Here is a 23674-nt window from a genome sequence, read left to right as displayed (position 1 = left end):
GTTTGAAGCCATCCAATGCATTAGCTTTTTTACTCTTCCATCTAGTCTCTTGGATACATGCAATATTAATCTTTTTTCTTCTTATAATCTCAATCAATTCCAAGCTCTTCCTCCCTGATAAGGATCCAATGTTCCAGGATGCCAATTTAATCCTACATTTCTTGACTGTAATCTCACCCCTTACTTGCCATTATCATCGCATTCAGGGTTATGGGAGACGCCCTAATGAAAAGGTCTAGAAGGACATGAAATCAAAATAAAACACAGAAGTAACAAAAGAAAAAAGAAGTTAAAAATCAGAAGGGGTCCATTCAAAAGTACCATGGCTAGATATGTTAACAGTGCCGGCCGCCTACCTGCCGTACTCGAGCAGTCAGTTGTAATTTTCCCAAAATAAATTCACACCCCCAAGTCTCGTACTCTCGTTTTGTCCCTACTGTGACCCCCAATAAACTCGACGGAGCAACTCTGGCCTCCTCTCGTTGCTTTGGCTCTCGTCTCTGATGGAAGACGACGATGAGTTCGGAGATCTCTACACAGACGTTCTCCTCCCTTTCTCTTCATCCAAATCTTCTCAGCCTCCAGTCTTCTCCTTGGCAAATCCTTCATCCGATTCTAACATCCATAGCAACGGCGAAGAAATTCTCTATGGAGCGCCCAGTCCTATTACCTCTGTCCATTCTCAAACCTTAACTTTTAACCCTAAGAAGGAAAATATAGCCCGGATTCCTGCGGGGAGCGACGATCCCGCTTCGAATTGGAACGATAGTAATAGGGGGGTTGAACTGGATGAGAGGGAAGAAGAAGAAGAAAAGAATAAAAAAGTATCTAGGACTAATGATGATCGATTATCGAATTCTCCAAAAGCAGGTGTCTCAAGAAATTTGGAGAACGGAGCCATGGAACCACAACAAGCAGAAGATCTTAGAGTTTATGAAACTTCAGAAGCTTTTGAGAAATCTGGGATTGGTGTTGCTCAAGATGAAGAGAGAGGTGATATAGATAAGGCCTTGATGGAGGATGGTGGGGTGTTCCAAGAGGAAGAGGCGGGGGGCAAGGTGGATATTGATGTTGACATCAATGGTATGGACACGGAGCCGATGATCCCTGGAATCTCCGGTGGTTCTTTTATTCCTGGTTTTTATGATGACTCAGGAAATGTGGGAAGTACGAAAACTGCTGCTAGAATGGAGGATAGTGGTGGCATTGGTGACGATTGGGACAGCGATAGCGAGGACGATCTGCAGATTGTACTGAATGATAACACAGGGCCTCTTCGCATGGATAGGATTGACGGATTGGGAAGTGATGAGGATGGAGACGGGGAAGATTTGGTTATTGTTGCTGATGGTGATCAGCATCATCCGCCCATGGAAGAGCAGGAATGGGGCGATGATTCTGCACAGGCTCCGGATGGAGAGAGGAAGGAAAGCGGCGATACAGTTAAAGTTAATGGAGGAATGGTTAATGCTTTGGGAGCTAGAATTGGGTATAGCAATACTGGGTACCATCCACATCATTCTCAGTTTAAGGTTAGTTTCCTGATATGTGTTGCCTGAAAAAGAAAGTGTTTGATGTAGGGTGAGCTTTATTTACCCATTCTTTCTGGGTTCTAGAATTGTATTTCAAAAAATTTTCATTCTTTTAGAATGTTCAGCTGCTTAATTGTAACATTTATAGCCTGTTTTACTGAAAGGTGCTATTGGAAGGGGAAAAAAAAGGGTCTTACTTCAATTTTACTTTAATTGTCGTAGTTTCTGGTTTCTTGTATCAACATGGGCAATAATGCAAGTGCATGACACTTAAAAATCAAGCAGACAAGAAAGAGCAACCATATATAATGCAAGCGATGGATCACTCTGGTGACAGAGTTATTTCCTACAGTCCAAATAACAGCAAACTGATTTGATCTCTTCATAAAAGTAAAGTATATTGGAGTTGCAACAAACGGAAACCATAACTGGAGTATGAGGGCCTTTCAAAACTGGAATGAAAACTCCCATGTCAAAGAAATAAAATAAAAAATTTGGGGTTTGGATTTCCCCTCTTATATATCAAGCTGACTGCAAATAAGCTACCTTTTACTCATCCCAGAAATTTTTTCCCTGCAACTTTAATTTTTGGGGCCTGGTAACACCACTGAAATGGGTAAGACTGTCCTTGGTTCCTGTCATAATAATCTAAGGAAAACAAAATTGCACCTGTTTCCTCTACAGTCAAGGGTGTAGAGCTGAAGTAGCTGCTTTATGCAACCAGTTTCTCTCATGCTTTACAACAACTCAGCCTTATCCCAACTCATTGGAGTCGTCTACATGGATCTGAACCAAGCCAAGTATAAAAGTAAGAGTAGAGGGAAAGTAGAAGGGTATGGACAATAACAAGCAGTAAAGTCTCTGATCAACTACGTGGATTCTTGCCCTCCAATCAAATCTATTCGAGGTAATACTTAGGACAAGAGCTAAACTATGAATATCTTTACTCAATAATTCTATGGTCATCTTAGGCCTACCCTGAGTTCTTTTAGTTCCTTCAATCTGAATGAGATCACTCCTCCTTAGTGATGCACCCTTAGGCCTCCGTTCAACATGACCATACCACCTCAAATGACTTTCTAACATGGTCATTCCATTCGTCATCCTTCTTAGTTTTTTCGTACATCCATTGTAGCATCCTCATCTCTACTACACAACTTATCTAGACACTTCTTAATTGTTCAGCATTCCGCCCCGTACATCATTGCTGGTCTGAAGGAATACATCTGTCACAACACCCCCGGATGCCCCTATCCACTTCATCCATCCTTCTAATCCTCGTGAAACATCATCCTCAATATCACCTTATTTATTTATGATGGACCCCAGATACCTAAAACGATCACTTTGTGGTACCTGTCTTCTCAACCTTCACCATTTCATGATCCATCGTAGTGTAATTAATGTTACACATCATATACTCCATTGTCGTTCTACTTATCTTAAAATTTCTTGATTTTGAGGTTGGTTTATGGCTCCAGCTAGCTTTAAGCCTAGCTTTTGTTTCATCCACCAAAACAATATCATCATCAAAGAGCATACACCACGAAACCTCGTCTTGAATGTTCTTGGTCATCTATGATGAGCACAAACAAATAAAGGCTTAAAGATGACCTTGATGTATCCCTATTACAATTGGGAAATCAATATGATGTAGATTCTTCACCAAATTAGGATTATTTTATTAGGAATAAGTCTAGGGTTGAGTTACATACATGTTGGACCTTTGATCCCATATGTTTTGAGTGTAATAGGCCACTTTTATGGGTCTAAACTAGGGACTTTAAGGTTGTATACGGGATTACTAGTTTGTTTCCTTTTTCATTAGTTTCCTTTTTAGTTGGGTTTGATTTGAGTTATATTTGTTTCCTTAGGAGTCAAGTTATGAGTTGAGTCAAGTCATTAGTAGCTAGTTTCCTTTTTCAACTAGTTTCTAATTTTAGTTTTTAATAATTATTGTATGAGGAGAATATTTGGTTTCCTTTTTCAGGAACCTTCTATTTTGTAATTCCCTCCCCCATCAACATTATAAATAAAGAGGAGGAGGCTCCTAAAGGAAGAGCGATTTTGATAAACAAATTAATGGTTGCTGCTATTGTCTTCTCCATGAAGGTTTGTCTTGTTTTTTATCAAGGCTGATGGAATTGGTGTTTGATCCAATTGACTCTTTGCGGTGAGAAGCCCGAGAGGTCATTTTTCTACTTTATTATCTTCTTCATCTTTGCTGTCCAAAGTGTTCAAGACCTGCAACTTCAACCTCAATCCATCACAGGTAACTAAATCTGGTTCTTTTTCAGTTTTGCCCAGAAATTCCAGAATTTCTTGCTCTCCAGTCCTTCTCTCTCCTGGACAGACCAACCATCTGATTAGGCTTAAATTTGGATAGAAGATGCACCTCTCCTAGTGTGAGACTCGACAAAATTTTCAGTCCTATTGGACCACCTGATTTTGAGTTATTAAAAAATCCACTCAGTTCTGTCCTGTAGTGACTGTTATCCTATTTTCAGATCTGAGACTGAAATCGATAGCATAGATCTGTTTGCTTCTAATCCCTTTGGTGTTCAGACATATTTTCCATATTGTTACTAACCTATTTCATCATCTAAGCTTGCTGGAGTTTTGTCTGCAGTCCTTTATAATCTGATTTCCTGTGCATTTTTTGGGTTGGTTTATGGTTGTTCTTCTGATAAAAAAATCCTGGAGTTGAAAGCTTGGTAGTTTATCAATCCTAGTCTACATTAAGTGGTATCAAAGCATGGCAGAGAACAACCCTACCGCTGATATTATGAACTCCATAGCTTCTATGATGGAGATGTTATAGACAATAAGGACTGAACAACAAGCTCTTGGTGCAAGAGTAGTGGCTGTGGAGACCCAAGTGCAACAACCCAATCAGGATACTCATGTTTCACCTAAGAATGATGCTCCTATGACTTCAGTGGCCCAACTTGCTAATAGGAGACCTAACACTAATCTGAGAGGACCACAGAGGAATCCTGTAGTGCAACCTACTTTTGAAGAACATGTGAGGAGTTTTTTTGACACCAAACATCCCACATACCAGAGGTACTCAGGAGATTCACAAAAGGTCAAGCTTGACCTCAAGGAGTATAATGGTAGGCATGACCCCCAAGTGTTTTATGATTGGATAGTTGCAGTGGATGACTATTTTGACTACATGACCTATCTGAGGAACGGAAAATTAAACTAGCTCATGCTAAGCTAGTTGATCCTGCTCGTGATTGGTGGAGAACCTATAAGCAAGAACTTGAAGATCGTGGTAGAGAACCTATTACTACATGGGTGGAGATGAAGTAAGAATTGGCTAACAAATACTTGCCACAAAATTTCAAAGCTCGCATACAGGATCAGTTGAACTCTCTTCGTCAAGGAAATATGACTGTTGCAGAGTACATGAACAAATTTGATGCACTTTAATCTTGCACCGGCATTAGGGAGAATGAAAGGCAATTGCTTTCTCAGTTTCGACTGGGATTGCGAGCTGAAATTAATAGGTGAATTGGTGTTGCTGATGTTTACACAGTGAGAGAATGCTTTGACAAGGCTGGTACAGAGGAACTTATAGAACCGGAAGGTATAAGGTTTGATTTTCAAGCTGGAAAGCATGAGAAAATATTTTCAGCACCTAACTCTATTACTGCAACTCCTACACAGACCACATTTTAACAAAGGGAAGGCACCTATGACCAGTGGCAATAAAGTGCAATGTTATCCCTGCCAAAAAGTTGGGCACTATGCGAAGACTTGTCCACCTCGTCAGAGAACAAATGTTGCTGCTGCAATTAAAAAGGCACATGATAATGTAGACCCTGATCTATATCCGTGTCCGCTTGAGGATGGGGATTTGAATATCTTTGATGAGGCCAATGCATATGATGATGGATCTTGTGGCATTCATGCTACAAGTAATGTCTTGGTTACTAAAACTATGGAAGAAGACTCCACTGAATAGAATAGAGTAGACAATATTGAAGCCGTGAACGATGATGTAGTGGATGAGATCAGTCCACAACAAATCAATTAGATTCATAATGAAAAGGAAGAGCCTATTCCTTCAATCCTTGATGAAAAGTATACCAACGTTGACAACTCTATGCACATGACATTCACAGTTGGTATTGATTCAGAGGTCAAGCATATAGAGTTTGTTATGCCATCATGGTTCTTTGAAGAGAAAGCTCCACGCCTTGAAGACTACATTCAGAAAGTTTACAAGCAACCAAAATTTTGTTTGGGAATAGTCAAAGCTGCTAATCACATGTTTCCCCCTCATCACTGTAAAATTCGAGGACGAATTTTTTCAAGATGGGGAGAGTTGATGCAGATTCTTCACCAAACTAGGCTTATTTTATTAGGAATTAGTCTTGGCCTCTTGGGTTGGGTTCTTTTTTAGTTCTTCCCAGAAAGTCCAGAATTTCTTACTCTGCAATCCTTCTCTCTCTTGGACAGACCAACCATCTAATTAGGCTCAAATTTGGATCGAAGATGCACCTCTCCTAGTGTGAGACTCGACAAAATTTCTGCCCTATTGGACCACCTGATTTTGAGTTATTAAAAAATCCACTCAATTCTGTCCTATAGTGACTGTTATCCTATTTTCAGATCTGAGACTGAAATCGATAGTATAGATCTGTTTGCTTTTGATCCCTTTGGTGTTCAGACATATTTTCCATATTGTTACTAACTTATTTCATCATCTAAGCTTGCTAGAGTTTTTTCTGCAGTCCTTTATAATCTGATTTCCTGTGCATGTTTTTGGGTTGGTTTATGGTTGTTCTTCTGATTAAATAATCCTGCAGCTGAAGGCTTGGTTGTTTATCTATCCTAGTCTACATTACAATACTTTGACGGTTTGACCTCCCATAGTTCTCACATTAGTGACCCCCGCCCTCATACATATCTTTAATTACATCCACAAATCTATTTGGCACCCTTCTCCCCCGACATTAACCTTACAGTCCTTACACAATATTCTGTCGAACCTTCTAGTTAGGAAGAAGTCTATTTGGCTGGTATAATGTCCACTTTTGTAGGTAGCTAAGTGCTCATCTCTCTTTTCAAAGAAAATGTTTACAATAAATAAATCATAAGCTACCGCGAAGACTAAGATCAAGTAGACTTTTCTCTCATGCTCTCCTGGTCTCAAATTGAATAGAATTTTTTTTTTTTTTTTATTCCATACTATGACATTCACATAATGCCAAACAAAATGAAATAATGTAAGATTGGTTCACAAGTGACCCAATCCCAAGTAGGATCTTTAGTAATTCAATAAATGGTATGAACAAAACATAAATAAGAGAATGAAGGGAAGAATGGGGGTAGGGAAATAGGTTGGGTTGAGTATCTCACTCTTCCTAGGGCATCTCACCCAAGCTGTCTCTCACAGCATTGCATCTTACAGTTTTCCAACACAAAGCTTTCTTTTTTTCTTTCGTTCAATCAAATTCATGTTCCATATTGTTGCCCTTTATTAACTTATATAGATGACTCAAAATTGACTCAAACACTAAAAAGGAAAGGCCTAACCCAATCCTTAACTAATTGAGAAACCTAAATTGACTAGGAAACTGGAATAACAAAGAATATAGACTCAAAACATGACTCTATCTAAACCAATGAATTAAATCCCGTTTTCCTATTTTCTACCTATATTTTAGTCCCATTAAAGTGGTCCATTACAAATAAAACCCATGGAATCAAATGCCCAACACATACATAACCCAATCAGATGCTTATTTCTAATAAAATAAGCCCATTAAATGACTTATCTGCATTAATTCGCCCTCTCATAGAAATGTGAGGGTGATTATAGTATGGTGCACGTCCTTCATCAAGCAGTAGAAAAATTCAGGTAGCTCTTTGATAATAAGGATGTAGTCTAGAATGTGGGGAGCTCGATCTTCAAGATACTTTAATGGGATGACGAACTCCACATGCTCAGCTTCAACAACCTCAAATGTATCTATGGTATCATCCACATGAACGCCTTCAACCACTGTATTCTTGACCTCCACAATTTCAATCTCAAGCTCCTTAGGGTCTTCCTCTTGGCTGTTCACAATCATCATAGTTGTAATGTCAAGTTCCTTAGTCTTAACCTCATTGTCCATTGTGGCAACCTTGTTGCTTTCGAATTCTTCCACATGAGTCTCGTTGATGGGAACATCAATGACTAGCTCTTCCTTGACAATAGGAATTGCTGGAATTTCTTCAACACTAATCTCAACTTCTAACTATGGTTCACTGGTCGGAGGTATCTTCTCTTGTTGCTCCTTTACAATGCATTGTGCAGTAGAGGTCGATAATTCATTCATGTTCTTGTCAATTGTGGGTGGCTTTTAGAAATCTGGTGGAGGGAAGTACATCTTCGCTCATGCTTAGATAGGTATATGCCCGTCAACTCGTACTGCATCTCATCCCAAGTTTTAGGCTCACGCCCTTGAGCTTAAAGTTGCCTTTCACGCCCTCTCCATTGTATTCGAACACAATCACTCATTTGGGAGTGAACATATCGAAGTTGTTGGGTCTCTGTCAAGTTGTAGTTGTCAAAGTACATATTCAATTCATTTAACCATTTAAGGAAGATATATAATTAAAGTTTCTCACGAAATTCAAGTGGCTCCATCTTTGGTCTGGCTAGGCTTTGTAATATAGGACTATATTTGACAAACAAACCAGACCCAAGACTGCAGGAACTTTTAAACTAAGAACAACCAAAACCACCCAATAGTAAACAGCAACAACAGTCCAACTTAAACCAGTCAACAGTCCTTGAAGAAACCAAAATTAGCAGATCCACAATCAGAAATTTCAGGAAACAGAGTTTGCATCAACAATTAGAAGTTCCAGCAACAGCAATAGAGTAATTGAATAAGTAGGATCAGAATCAAAACATATCAGGACCAGATAACCAAATCATAACTCGATTCTGACAGTAGGTTCTGAAATCTGGCATTAACTTCTGAATTTTTCAGCAGAGTATTATCAAGGAACTAATAACACATCTAAGGACTAATTTGAAAGTCCAACCCATTGGAGAATAATAGCAGCAGTCAAGTTCCATACAGATTTAAACAAAGCAGAATTCAGAATTCAGATCTGGGCAAAATCCATAACCGGCCAGAACTGAGCAACAGTCCACTTCAGCAGGAACCAGTGGTCTGATTAGCCTCAAAATTGGATCGAACTTCCTTCAGAATAGGACTAACCTTCGATCAAAATTAGAAGGTCATCGGATGGCCAGAACTCCCAAAACAGCTAGGCCAACAGTAGATAAAATAGAGAATCTTAACCCAGAAATTCTGCAGACAGATTAGAGCACTTACCTGGCTGGCTGAATGGATTAGAAACAATAAGAAAACTAGAAAATATGAAGATACACTCGGACTTCTAGCCGCAGAGTGTCGCTTGGATCAAACACTAAACCCTTCTTCTTTGATCAAACACAAAGAACCCTTATAGAGGAGAAACGCAGTAGCATCTTTTTTTGTTCATAAAATCATGGCTCTACTAATGAGAGCTCTCCTTTATTTATAATAATGATGGGGGGTTACATAAAATAGAAACTAACTTTAGTTTCCAAAAACTGAAATAGGAAATAAAAAATTAGAAACTCACCTAGTTACTAAACCTAAAAATAGAAACTTACAAAATAGAAAGTCCTTTAGTTACTAAAACTAGAAATAGAAACTAACTTATGACTGAAAATTGGAAACTAACTAGGTACTGAAATTAGAAACTAGATAATCTCATCTAAAAAGGAAACTAAAGAAAAATGAAACAAATCACTGAATCCCGTATGCAACCTTAGAGCCCCCCTTTTAGACCCATAAAAGTGGTCTATTGCACTCAAAACACATGGGATCAAAGGCCCAACATGTATGGAACCCAACCCTCAGCTTATTCCTAATAAAACAAACCTATTTAGGAAACTAAACTGCATCACTTTGATACAAGTGACCCAATCCCAGGTAGGATCTTTAGTAAATTCAATAAAAATCAGATAGTAAGAAAGCTAGTATGAACAAAACAGAAATAAGTGAATGAAGGGAAGAACGGGGGTAAGGGAATAGGTTGGGTCGAGTATCTCACTCTTCCCTAGGGCATCTCACCCAAGCCTCTCACAATACTGCATCTCACAATTTTCCAGCACAAAGCTTTCTTTTCTTTTTTTCATTCAATCAAATTCGTGTTTCATGTTGTAGCCCCTTACAAACTTGTATAGGAGATTCAAAACTGACTCAAAACACTAAGAAGCAAAGGCATAACCCAATCCTTAACTAATTGGGAAACCTAAACTGATTAGGAAATTGAAATAACAAAGAATATAGACTTTAAACAGGACTCTAACTAAACTAATGAATTAATCACATTTTCCTACTTTCTACTCATGTTTTAGGCCTATTACAAATAAAACTCATGGGATCAAAGGCCCAACACATACATAACCCAACCCAAGGCTGATTTTCAATAAAATTAGCCCATTAAATGACTTATCTACATCAGAGAAGGATAGGCACGACACCCCGTGTGCAACACGCTAGTAGGTGGAACCAATGGGGGAGCGGGATGGGGCGTCATTCAGGAGAGACAGGGGGTCATTTCAAGGGGGTGGGAAGAGATATAGACACAGGCTAGGCATGTGGGCGGCGGGTGTAGCATTTTCCCTAATAATAATAATAATAATTTTGATAAGCGCTGTAAAAGAAAAAACTTATAAATGCTGCTTAGGAAAGACCTAACATTCCAATAGGGAAGGTGGCAGTGGGCATTTTGCTTCACAAGTGCCAAGACAACCAAAATGGAGAAAAGTGCTGACCTACTAACACTTGGATGTTAAAAATATTTTTGATCATCCTTCTTCATTTCTCAGGCCGACCAGAATATTGTTAATGTCCTTGGTAGAATATCAGCTAATGGTAGAGGGCACTAATGATAGAGCTCTCTACCGTAGTTTAAGAAACAGAGAGTGTCTAAAACATCATTTCCAAACCTTAAGTAACTGAAACACATGGTTAGGTTTAAGATTTTGGTGAATAGAAAAAATATCCAACCCATTAATCTTCGAAAGTATTTGTTTTGCTAATTTCCTAAAAGAAAAGGAAAAGAGTATTTGGTTTGCTGATGCTTTGTTCTGTTTTACGAACGGTCCATGATTGTTGAAGAATTACTTTTGTCTCTCTCAATTGATGACATGGATAAAGACTAACATCTGAACAAGAGAATGATCATCAACCTTAGCCCTCCCCATGCCATTATTATTTGATTTAAGTGGGTAATGTTAATACTAGTACTTTGTCGGCTTCCGCTCCACTGGAAATAGTAATAGACTTCCCTGTTCTAGGTTATACTGATTTCCATATTCATTGTGTATGATATTTTTGTAACCATGATGTCATATGTGTTTGTAAGGTGCTTTGTGAAAGACTTCTAGGGGTACTATAGTAACATTTTTGAAATTTCTGCTTTCCTCGCACTCCTACATTTTATGTGCCTAATGCAGTATCGATCTTAAACCAGGGAAGAATTAGTGAGAGATCAATCAACACAAGGTTGCAATATGGGACAAACGTAAACCAACAATGGAATTTTTTTTTTTTTTTCCAACTCTCTTTTTTCTTATATATATTGTTTTACATGGGAAAAGAGGGCAGACCTCGGCGCAACAGTAAGGTTGCTCCTTCAAGTCGAGAAACAGCCTCACCACAAAGAGGGGTTAAGGCTGCATACATTATGACCCTCCCTAGACCCTGCAGTGGTGAGAGCCTCGTGCACTGTGTACACCCCTTTATTTATTTATTTATTTATTTATTTACATATAAAAGAAGAAACAAGAAAGTATACGACCAAGGCTGCACCACCTGGCTTGCAGGAATGGAATCACCAGACAAAACCTATTGAATCATCACATGATGTAAGGTTTGTTTACCCAAGGCAAACAGCCCCCTTCAAATCTGATTCAGTTTAAAGATTCAAGAAACAACAAAGTCTGGGCAGGGGCTGAATCGAGCAGGTTGTTATAACTGACAAGTTAGAGAGAATATGGGGCTTACACACCTGGTTGATAGATGCCTGGAATGGAGTCTAAAGGACCTCCAAATCTGGTTTGCAGATAGGCTGTAGGGAATCAGTAGCACAGCAACCAACAGTACAGCAGCAACTAGGGTTTGATAGCTCAATAGGGAGAAAATAAGCAGCCCTCAAACGAAGTCTCTGATAACCTTGTATTCCCGGCTGAAGGTCTTTTTAGGGGCTGAACCTACACTCGAAAGTGCTTCAGCAACTGGTTTCAGATCTGTGAGATCTGGGAAATCGATCCCAGGCCAAAACCAGCTTGAAATCACAATGACAACCTTCACTCGAGCTGATCTACGACCACCCTACTTTAGGAATTCTTTTTTCCATAGATGCCTTATTGCGCCACTCAAACGAGTGAATATAAAAACAAATAACCTTGGAAAATCCCCTGCCAACACAGAATACACAAAAGACAGATTTATCAAGAAATAGATCAATTAGATCCATTATATAACCAAAAAAGAAAAATTGACTTGCTACTTATTGCTTTTGTGAAAATGAATTGCAAGTCTTCCTTGATGCCAGGAATGGCAGGCAGGAAGAGCGCAGAGAGCAGAGTACTAAAGATAGAAGTAGTTAGCCTAGTTCCCTATTCCATTCCTTGTCTGCAGCAGGTCTTCAAGCAAGTCTATTAGCAGGCTTTGGGTCTTAAATAGGCAGCAAAGCGCACTTAAACGCCCTCTCACAGCAGTAGAACAAAGAAGGAAATAAGAAAGTAAGAAGAGAAGGATGGAGTTGGGATACATGTGGGTGGAATGATGGCTATCTCAGCCTGGGCTCTCACCCACAGCTATCTCAGCTGTTTGACATCCTATCTCAGGAGTTGGAGCAACAACGGCTGCAATTCATCAATCTTTCATTAAATTTGAATTTGGCACAGCAATTTCTCTTATATAGAAGAGGATACTACAGCCTTACAAAATAGAAATTTACTCAAAAAGGAAACTAACTTGAAATTAGAAACTAATGGACTTTAGTAACTAAGAATTGAGTTGACCATTAAGAAACTAACATAAGACAATAAGGGGACATTCTTGAAGGCTTGTGCAGCACCCAACTTAGTGTTTGACTGGTCAGACCACTAAATACAAAAAGACAGCAGCTACGGAGATTGCAGGGCACCAAAATAGAAGCTTGGACAGCTTCCTATAGGCTGGATCAAAGGGCACTGTTAAGGAGCTTCTAGAAGGCCAAAAAATAGAGACAAAATACTGAAGTAATAGGGGTTGCTATGCTGGTTCGATGGACTGCTGTGGACGACCAGCATAGGATAAAACTGAGGCCATGCTCTTGGAATCACCACCAAGAGGGCTGGAACTATATGACCACAGTCCAAAAGGTTAGTATCACCACTGCATCAACAAGGCTGAAGCCAAAACTAGCTTTTTTTTTTCCCCCAATCGTTGGAGGATCTAAGCCCCTTCTCCTTTATTTATAACTTCATGGAAACCAACAAAATAGGAAACCTTTAGTATGGTTGGAGGATCCCTGACAACTAAGTCTTCCTTCGAAATAGAAAATATTAGAACATTACAAAGTAGAAACTATGGCTTGATTGTAGCTTATCTATATAACCTATAAAATAGAAAGTAAGAAACCACGAAGTGAAACCCACAATCCCCATAGTAGCTGAAAAATATCTTTAACAGAATATTCCCCTCTCAAATATCCTTTAGATCTTGTAAAATGTCCTCCAGATCTTCTAGAATATCCTTCAAATCTCCTCTAGATCTCTGAAATATCCTCCAAATTGTATGACCACAGCTGGGAGGGAACTGTCCGGAAATAATCTCCTCTGGAAATTAATTCTTCTTTAATGCTGGACAATATCCCAAATAAAACTGCTGGTCAATCCCGTTATACGGGCAGAATATTGGCTTGAACAGGCTGGATTGATGGGCTTTAATACACCCAGAATATGACCCAAATCCAGACCCGATTTGGAGACCCATCGATGTACCAATACTGCATCAATACCCCTAAGAATAAGTTGACTTTGGCTTCTTGGGATCTTCCTATTCAGTTCTCTTGAGTCTGTAGATCTTAGGTGCTCCGGCTTTTTCCAGTCATTTTGTATCTTTACCTGCTCATTCTTCTGAGCTGCTTGTACTTTTTGTGCTTCATTGAATATATTACCATATTCATCCAAAATAAACAAATCCTCCAAATCTTCTCCCTGTGATATGCAACAGTCCACTACTCCACTGTTTGCATTTCACGTCACCATATAGGTAGGATGTCTTCCATGCTTCCAGAACTTATTTTTCTAGTTGCTGACGTTCTTTCTTGCACCAGTCAACTTTTCTCAATACCTTATGTTTACAATTGGTGGGAACAAGCCTGAAGATAGACCACATGTTTGTTCTTCATAAATTCACCTACATTCCATCTCCAACGCATTTGTTCTGCTTGCAGACCAACCTTATTATTGTAATAAATAGTGTACTACATGGTAAGGGTTAAAAGATAGTTTTGCCAGAAAAGACAATGGAAAACTACCAGTGTTACTTTCATTTTGATCTGCAGTTATGGATGTTCTTGTTTGTTGTCATAAGGAGGTTCTCCTTTTTCTCCCTTTTCTCCCTCCCTTCTGTTGAGATCTTGCGTTTAGATTTGTACTTGGCAAACTATAGTCCCAACCCCCAGATGATATATGGTACATTTTTTAAATCGTTGTATTGTAACAATTTTCGTTCAAATTATTCTATTTCTTCACTTGGATGAAGTTCTAATCTGATTTTCTCTGGGGGGCTTCTAGTATGTAAGACCTGGTGCTGCAGTCATGCCTGGAGGATCTGTCGCTGGTCCTGGAGGGGCCTTGGGTCAAATTCGTCCACCTGCCAACATGGGTCCTTTTGCTGGTCGTGGTAGAGGTGATTGGAGACCCAGTGGATTTAAGGCAGCTCCTATCATGCAAAAAAGTTTTCACTCTGGATTTGGACCTGCTTGGGCCAACAATTCAATCGGACGTGGTTATGGTGCCGGATTGGAGTTCATACTTCCTTCTCACAAGTAAACTAACTTTTAACGGTTGCATAAGCTCATTTCATCTTGGATTAACAATTTTGATTGTTTCATGACAACAAGTACTTTCTTCGTAAAAGTTGCATAATCTCATTTCATCTTGGACTATCATTTCTTTTTTAGTAGGTCGGACTAACAATTTTGGTTGTTTCATGACACTAAGTACTTTCTTCCGAACAGTTGCACAAGCTCATTTCATCTTGCATAAGCAATTTTTTGATAAGCAGTAATTTCATTATGCACTGGGCCTGGCCAAAAGGGAATGTACAAAAGAGCCCACATTACTTCTGGAAACATCCAAATTTTACACAACTTAGATGGGACCACCATTGATGAGCATTTGAAAAAAAAAAAAAGATCCCTTTCCCATCACGTCATATATTAGGTAGGGTCCAATGTACCAAATTTCTCTAGTTACCTTGTCTCTAGCTGGAGAATCCGCCAATGTATAGGTCAATCTTGCTTCCAAAGGAATGAGAAGTTTCTTTTGAAAGCATAAAGGCGTTGCTCTTTTAACTAGGCATGAAGGAATTGATGCAGCAGGTGAAGCCCTTGACTGGCTGAATTGATATGATCCACTAGGGAGGCCTAAGCTCAATCATGGAAGGGCTACTCGGGATAGGGTTGAATTGAGATAAAGGCGTTGCTCTTTTGCTCTCGCCCATGGCCTCTCACCATTAATTGTCTCTCACAGTAACTGTATCGCACAGCAGCCAGCACAAAGCCATTCTTTTTTCAAGGTCAAAAACCGATGTAGGAGTCTTCCCTTTCTTCTATTTATAAAATAAAGCAATTGCATGATGAACACTCCATGTGTAGGAGAGATGGACAGCAAAAGAAACTCCCACGTTGCTAGTATGACAACGACGGATATCTACTTTCTACAACTGAAACTGAAAATAGAAACTACCTATTTAGTTAATGTCATTGTCATACAAAGAAATAGACAGACATAGCAACTAACATAAATCTCAGCAATTCCTAATCCCTTCACACGCAAGCTGTCTCCATGGGGCCCACAAAGATCTTCTAAAATCTCCTCAAAGCAAAGAAGTAACCACCCTGAAATCTATCCACTTAACCACCAGCTGGGACCCACGATATCTGGAAAAATCTCCCCTTTTGTCCTGCTGTTCAATGGCCATCTTGGGGCAGAAGATAGCTGGACTCGGGGGCTAAAAAATACCTATTACATATACCCTTGTGTCCAGGCTCCGCCAACGTCTTGGGTCACTTAGACGCCATGACAACTATGCTTTCTACCAAGTATGAGATATTTCATGCAGGTCTATGCATGGTAGAACGGTGGAAGATTATTGATATTTCCTAGTCAGGTGCTAGTTCTTTTTCTCCTTTTCTTTTTTCACCCCTTTTCTGTAACCTTTTGTGAGACCTGATCACTCTGAACAAGTGTTAGTGCTTGGGCATTATGCTATGGAAGCATCTTGGTAGTGCACTGTCTTGCTTGTATAATGATTGGCCTTTGGTCTTTTTTAAATGCAAGTGGCACTTTCTCTGTGGCCCTTATACATTCAATGTCAATAATTCCCTCTTTACACGTCTAAACAAAGCAATTGTGAATGCTGTTATTTATGTTGCTTTACTCCCATAGTATTTTCTAACTTAAATTCTCCCCGAGTATTCTGTTTCGTTTAAATAATTTACCTTCCAATCTCAATCATTTTCAGGACAGTATTTGATATTGACATAGATAGTTTTGAGGAAAAACCATGGAAACAACCTGGTGTTGATACAGCTGACTTTTTCAACTTTGGATTGGATGAGGAGAAATGGAAGGGCTATTGCAGACGGTTGGCAAGTGTCAATCTCTTCTTGTATACTTGGTAGATATTTTCACATCAACTAGGGGTTTAATTTTGGATTACACAGGAACAATTCCGCCTGGAAGCAGCCATGCAAAGCAAAATCCGTGTCTATGAAAGTGGGAGATCGGAGCAGGTTGTGAGCTCCTTGAGTCTGAAAGTGTTTAGCTGATTTTTTCTTCTTGAACTTTTAATGCAAATAAGTTTTTATTATCCAGAAGCATGGATGAAGTGACATATCTTGGTCATGTTTTAGGACTACGACCCTGACCTGCCGCCAGAACTTGCAGCTGCAGCAGGGATTCATGATGCTTCAGCTGAAGGTGCACATCCGGGAAAGACAGAAGGTGGACGAAGTGATATAATAGGCCAAAGAAGAGGAGCAGCACATGTGCGCCCACCAATTGTATGGCCTGGCTGTTTATTTTCAAAATCTCAATGCAGATTTGTTAAATAGCATGCTAATTTTCAATTTTAGCTTAGCTCTTCATTTATTTTTTCTTCTTTCCTTTCCTTTTTAATATTCTACTGTGTGGATCATTTTTCTTTTGTCGTTTCTTCTTTCTGAACTTGCTTTTCTCCCATATTGCTTAATGTCCAATAATGGACCCAATAACACTCTTCTCTCTCAATACACAGACACACACACACTGAATCCAGGTTCTATGGATTTATTATTCATGTTATTTGTTCTTAAAACCAGCCAACTGGAAGGGCAATACAAGTAGAAGGTGGTTATGGTGAGCGTCTTCCTTCAGTAGATACTAGGCCACCACGAATCCGTGATTCTGACGCAGTTATTGAGGTAATAGAACTTTTCTTTACCCTTTCATATGTTGTTCTAGAATTCCTTGCACATCTATATAGAGGATTTGAATTTACACTTATCTAAGTTACTTTGGAAAACAGATTGTCTTACAGGATTCCAATGATGATGATGATCTCGTAACTGATAATAGCACCCTAGAGCTACCGGAAAATGATTCCCACAGACAGCATCACCATGGAGGGGCTCATGAAGTTGAAGATATGGGCCAGACTGAGAGAGAACATTTTGATGAACGTTTTCCACTAACTTCTAACGACAATAGGAGTGAGATTGTGGGTAGAAGAACACCATTTATGCCTCCTGTTCACAACAACAAACCTGAAGGAGATGGAATCTTACCCTTCCCTCAAGAAGCCTCCATTCAAAACCATCCTGATTCTAAAGGGCATTCTCTCATATGCCCTGGTGGGATGTATGGTACGCCTCATGAAGAGAGGTATTGCAAAAATGTGACAGAAGTTTTATGCTTCTCATTATGTGTAGAAACTCATTTGTTTAATAAATATTGTGAGAAACGAGTGTTTTTTTGTATTTTCCACCATAGGCTCCTGCAAGCTAGGAATTGAATCTGCTGTCCTTGGAGTTTGCTTAATCTTCTTTCTATTGTTTTTTCAATTCAACCCTTTTTTTTCCCCTTGATCAAGAAGGATGGAAACCATTCTTGACGGCTACAAAGCACACCTTAATTAGCAACACATCCATAAAGTGAATTGACTGTTACCTTAAAGTTAGGAATGAATATGAGAAGTCAGAAGTTCAAAATGTGAAGATTTGACAGGGAGTCGGTGCCTTACGAGGACTGTTCCATCAATTTTTTTGAAGCCTTTAGAATATTTGAATACACCTATAGAAATTTCATGTTTTTTTTTTAACTAAATCTGCTTCATCATTCATTGTGTTGAATAGAGGAGAAAAGCCAGATACAACCTTAAGGGGATGCTGATTGGTTCCTCCTCTGACACGTGACAATCATACAATAAATAGGAAGAGGGAGGGATGTGAAAAGTCTTAACCCCTTGAAAATAAAAACGGTTGGATGTGTAACCCAATTTATACATGAATATAGTTGACATTACCAATTGAGGCAGTGCATCCTAAGTCCCTAACTTGGAACCCTTACCCCCACCCCTCCTTTTTTTTTTTTTTTTTTTTGGGAAGCTTTTTTATGCTTTATATTTATGTCCTTTAGTCACCAAACCATTATGTTATTAGCCAGAACATCCCCATGGATATTGTTCCTTATGAACTTACTGGCAACTTGAACTTTCTCTCAACCTCAGGTGGCCACCAGATGCAGCTCATGATAGATACCACCCTGGAACTGCTGAGCATGGGCATGACTTGGTTCCGAGTCCAAGGGAACGAGTGAGCAGATTTGGTGATAGTCAGAAGGAGAAATCAGGGGAAATTATCGATCACAAGCAGATTCCAGAGTCTTCCCCTATCACAGAAGTGGATGCTAAGGAGCCAGTTGTGGGACATAAAGATGACATGCATGATGATCTTGTGATAGGCGATAGAAGCACTGAACCAGAAGGGGAGGACATGGCTGCCAATTCAGTAATCTCAAGTGATACCGCCAGAGATGGAGACCTGCTAATTTCTGTTAAGAAGCAAAAATTAAGTTCCCGTGTTGAACAGACTGCAGTTCAAGATATTGGTGATTCAGATGACTTGAGGGTAACACATAGTAGTGATAACAGTAAAGCAAGATCAGGAAGCAGCAGAGATTACCAGAAGCAACGTGAGAGTGGTGAGGAAGAGGTCGTTCAAGAGGGCTGGTCTAGGCACATGGGAGATGTGAAAAGGCACCGTGATGATGAACATAGTTTCCGAAGGAGAAATGATTGTGGCCGTGATGGCAGACATGAGAAGGACCAAAACGGCATGGCCGCAAAAGGGAGGGAAGATCCATATAACTCTTATCCTCATAGAGACTGGGATCTTAGGTCAGCACATTATTCACGTATGAAGTCTGAGGGTGTTGGGAGGCTAAAGGAGTGGGATAATTCTGCTGTGGTTTGTCAAAGACAAGATGAGGAGACACATGGGAGATGGGGGAAAGATGAAGAGACAGGGAAGCATGAGCGTGTTGAGGAAATAGGATCTAGACACAGAAGTAAGATACGGGAGAGTGAGAGGAATGACAAACATGAGCATCTTCAATCCAGAAAGCGATTGGACAATGGTGATTGGAAAGGTCGTCCTGATATAGAGGTGGGACCAAGACACAGGGAAAGAGATGATAATTTGACAAGTCGGCATGAGAATCTGGATGTTCCTCATTCCAAGAGGAGGAAGGATGAAGAGCATCAGAGGAGAGAACATGCTGAGAAGGAAGCCTTGCATGACTACAGAGCTAGGGAAGAGATCAGCCGAAGAAAGCGGGAAAGTGATGATGTTCTGGACCGAAGGAGGAGGGATGATCAAACAGGAGGACGAGATCGACCTGATGATCACCATTCTTCTAGGCACAGAGATGAGAGCTGGCGACAGAGGGAGAGAGATGATCGGCAGAGGCTCAAGCAATCCCATGAAGATTCCATAACAAAACGGGATAGCGAAGAAGCAAGGGGATCATCGAGGAGTCGCAGAAGTCTAGAAGACAAACTTTGGACTGTGAATCTGAGGGCTAAGGATGAGTATAAAGGTCTGGGATCTGATAAGGACCACCAATTGAAAGATAAAAGGCGAGACATTGAGCAAACTAAGAAAAGAAACAGAATAGAGGATGAAACTCCTTCACAGCAAATGGGACATGAAGATTTCCATGGACGTGACAGTCGAAGCAATATGGAGGAGAGAAGCTCAAGGCATGCAAGGTCAAGCAGCCATAATGATCACCCAGTAAATGCTTCTGATAGACATTGGATGCACAAGGAAAGTCATAAAGAGAACATGAAGAAAAGTAAAATATCTGAAGTAGGTGATCAGGACATTCTGGGACTTGCCAGGCGGAAACAAGGAAATAACACTTCTCACCGGAATGATAAGGTATGATCCATTTTCTTATATGCAAAGTATCTTGAAGATTAGGAAAGCAAGACATCAACAAAGTAGGGCAGAAATTGATTTGAACTAGGAAAAGGTTAAATCCTTGTAGTGAAGATAATGAACCTTAGAACTAATTCAAAACTGTGCCCCACCTTTTGTTTCCCTGTCTTCCTAGAGAGCTCTCTTTAATAATCAACCATAGAGGAAAAAAGGGAAACCTACATAGGTGCACTGTAGTTCCTTTTTTATGAGTAAATGGGAGTGAGGTCTCTTGCATTGGAATTTGTCTCCCCTGTCTATTGTTTTTAACCAAAGAGATGAAATTTGTTTAACCACATCAATCAAAAGGGCAGGATTGCTAACGGTACGGATTTTAAGGGCTTGATTCTCCAGATAAGTTGTTCATCATCCAGATGGCATATGTACAGTAATTCTGATCTTGATTAATAGGTTAACTTTGAAGAAGTCCATATATGGACAGGAAATTCCTCCCACAGAGCATAACAACTATTAGGGGCCTCGGGGCCAAGTTGAGTAAGCCTATTTCAAATTTTTATGCTGCTATCTTGTAATGGTCTTAACTTCATGCTGTTACCTTCAGTTAACCAGCTGTTGTAGAATGCAACTATGTGGATCTAGCTCACTGTTTTACACTGACTCACCCAAATGACATTTACGTTATAAGCTGTTGTAGCAGTTTAAACTTAGTCAAGACATTCTAACATTTCCTCCCCCCCCCCCCCCCCCTCACTCTCTGGTGGTGGGGTGGTGATGGCCATAATTGCTGGTTCCAGTTCAGCCTAGTAGCAAGGGTAATGTAGGAGCTTGATCATCACCATTGTTGGTTGATCTTTTTCTTAGGGCCTGTTTTGATAGTATATGGTTATGAGTTTTTGTTTTAAGTGTTTTTATTTGTAATGGTTTCAATTATAAGGCCCAAGTTTAGGTCCAAAAGGGATGCACGAAATTAATATCTAAATTAGGCAGTTAATATTAGTAGCAGGGCCCATTAGATTTTAGTTAAGAAATTATCTTGTTAAATAAAGTTTATCCTATTCGTGGGACTTAATTTGGAGGAGATGAGGTTTGTTTTTATTAGCCTAGGACTCTTTTTAAAATGCATATGTATGAAGGGATTCTTTATGTATTCAAGTTGTTATTTCTTTTATTATTTAATTGTTTGAGTCAAATAGGAAGATTTGTAGATAGACTTATATTTTGTCTTTTTCTGTTTTATAAATACATGTAAAAGGCTAGACATCATCCACGATTTGGAATTATGGAACAGAGTTATTTCTTTTGAAAAGCCAGTTGTGTCCTTTCTCTCCTCTCCCCCACCCGCTCTATGATTTCTCTTTCCTTTATTTTCTCCTCTTCCAACGATCTAAACCCACCACCAGCAAACCATCGATTTTTTATCTGCATCAACTTGGTATCACAGCCAAATCTGGCCGTTAATGACCTTAGTTACATTGGGACAATGTAATTCAGTACATACGTGAATTAACTCACAAATAATACAAAATGTTTCTTTTTCCTGACTTTATTCTACCACCAAGTAAATACCATCTTTAGTACCTAGAAAGGGAAAAATGTAGGCTCCTTCCCATTTCGAAATAGAAACTTCCTTTTGCTGCAGGTGAAAGCTTTCTTATCATGAAATTTTGCTTTCATTCAGGTGAGCATGAGAGGAAGTGAGCAAGAAAGTGGTAATCTGCCGACATTAGGGCCATCTGACTCTAATGATCCTGCACAGTCTAGGTCCTCCAGTGTGTTTTCCAAAAAGAGTCGTCTTCAAAATGAAATTCCACAATGTCACTCTTCAAGAAAACATAGAGAAGATGCTCCCTCAGGGGATGATGAGCAACAAACCTTGAGGAAAGGTCGGTCCAAATTGGAGCGCTGGACAAGCCAGAAAGAAAGGGATGATAATACCAGTTCTCAGACAGCTTTGTTAAAGCCTATAGAGGCTAACATGAATGACCCATCTTCCTTTGCCAGCGAACAGCCAGATGAATCAACCAAGACAGCTGAGACTGTCAATAACCGACCTTCCCTTGGGGATGACAGAAATACTGGTGGTTTGGAGCTAAAGGATTCTGATATTGGTCCTACATATGGCAAGCAATCTGATGTGGAAAAAATTAGAGGTGATCACCATCTTGACACAGTAGAAAAACTGAAAAAGCGGAGTGAGCGATTCAAACTTCCGATGCCTGGTGAAAAGGATGGCATTTCAAACAAGAAGAATGAAAGTGAACAGTTGCCTGCAACCCAGACTGAGACTGCTGGAAATACAGAAGTCAAACCAGAGCGACCAGCTCGGAAACGCAGGTGGATTAGTAACTAAGAGGAGGTCAATGGTATTTTCTGATTCTAAATTTTGCAGATCTCTGTTGGGTGGATTCTTCGACTTGGAAACTTAAAAGTTCTTTTCTCTGTGCAAATTTAAGAACACCCTCTAAGCATTCCAACAGTTATCATGGTGGCAGCCTTTGTACCATTAGAGTTCATTCATCTAAGTATTAGTTTATTTTTTTCTTCGCAACTGCCATTATGTATGCTTCATCATAGTGTATGCATGCTGATAACTTTGTAACATTGTTCTGGTCCTTGATGGTGGCCATGGAACCCTTTTTCAACATTGAATACTGTTGTTTTGTAAACCAGGGACATGGTGTCTGATGCCATGCGAATCACGTTCCAGGCCTGCCCTCTATTATTAACATGGCCCGAACTATCAGAAAGCTGGTGCTGTTGGAGGGAAAAGCACAAGTCTTGCTGGCTCTTGATGGATATGGCATTGCAGATCAAGTCAATTCACTTCTTGGTAATCCCATATCTACCTTACAATCAAACAAAGCTTTTGGAGCAAAATGGATTGTGAAGGTTACTTTCTGCACAGCAGAAGAATGAGAGAAGTCTCGGCCACAATGTGGAGGTTACGGAGAGAATGTCTAGGAACCACAATGTCTGTAAGGCTGAAAATTGATGATATCTGAAATTTAAGGATGTATAATACATGGTTATTCACACCCCCCCCCCCCAACCCAACCCAACCCAACCCCACCCCAGGGTAAAAATAGCCACCCACCCATGTCATTGGCAAATCCCAAAGCGCACGTATTGGGACGGGAATTGTCTTGGTGTTGAAGGGAATAAAGGAAGGCGAAATAATTTACACCATCTCCCTTTCACATGGGAAATGGTGACCATTTCTTCTTGCCAAGTGCTTGCAGGAGAAAAGGATCATGCAAGTTGCAACTTACCAGAGCAAGCTTCCATGACCCCTGCATCTGGATCCCCCTACATGCTTCATCATGCTCAATTCCCATCCTTAAATTGTTTCACCTGGTTTTCCCTCCCAAAAG

General features: G+C 39.8%; 1 protein-coding gene across 2 annotated transcripts; it reads left to right on the top strand.

The window, feature by feature from the left end:
* Nucleotides 1-308: 308 nt before the first annotated feature.
* On the top strand, nucleotides 309-23324 carry LOC122081693 (FIP1[V]-like protein). 2 transcript variants are annotated; one of them, XM_042648890.1, is made up of 9 exons: nucleotides 309-1532; nucleotides 14392-14645; nucleotides 16346-16472; nucleotides 16548-16616; nucleotides 16737-16886; nucleotides 17184-17285; nucleotides 17390-17745; nucleotides 18590-20303; nucleotides 22974-23324. In XM_042648890.1, exons 1-9 carry the CDS (start codon nucleotides 504-506, stop codon nucleotides 22986-22988), a joined length of 3816 nt encoding a protein of 1271 aa, XP_042504824.1. In that variant the 5' UTR covers nucleotides 309-503; the 3' UTR covers nucleotides 22989-23324. The 2 variants fall into 2 exon arrangements, with proteins under 2 accessions (XP_042504824.1, XP_042504823.1); XM_042648889.1 differs by lacking the exon at nucleotides 22974-23324 and adding an exon at nucleotides 21982-22972 and having other exon boundaries at nucleotides 313-1532.
* Nucleotides 23325-23674: the final 350 nt, after the last annotated feature.

Source organism: Macadamia integrifolia, chromosome 6 (genome assembly GCF_013358625.1).
Source record: "Macadamia integrifolia cultivar HAES 741 chromosome 6, SCU_Mint_v3, whole genome shotgun sequence".
Lineage (NCBI taxonomy): Eukaryota > Viridiplantae > Streptophyta > Magnoliopsida > Proteales > Proteaceae > Macadamia > Macadamia integrifolia.
The sequence above is the reverse complement of the archived record's forward strand: the minus strand, read 5'-3'. Positions and strand labels throughout refer to the sequence as shown.

Coding starts and splice junctions, on each gene's coding strand:
- LOC122081693 (XM_042648889.1), top strand. CDS start 504: ATGGAAGACGACGATGAGTTCGGAGATCTCTACACAGACGTTCTCCTC. Junction 1,533..14,391: donor CACATCATTCTCAGTTTAAG/GTTAGTTTCCTG, acceptor GGGGGCTTCTAG/TATGTAAGACCTGGTGCTGC. Junction 17,286..17,389: donor ATTCTGACGCAGTTATTGAG/GTAATAGAACTT, acceptor TTTGGAAAACAG/ATTGTCTTACAGGATTCCAA.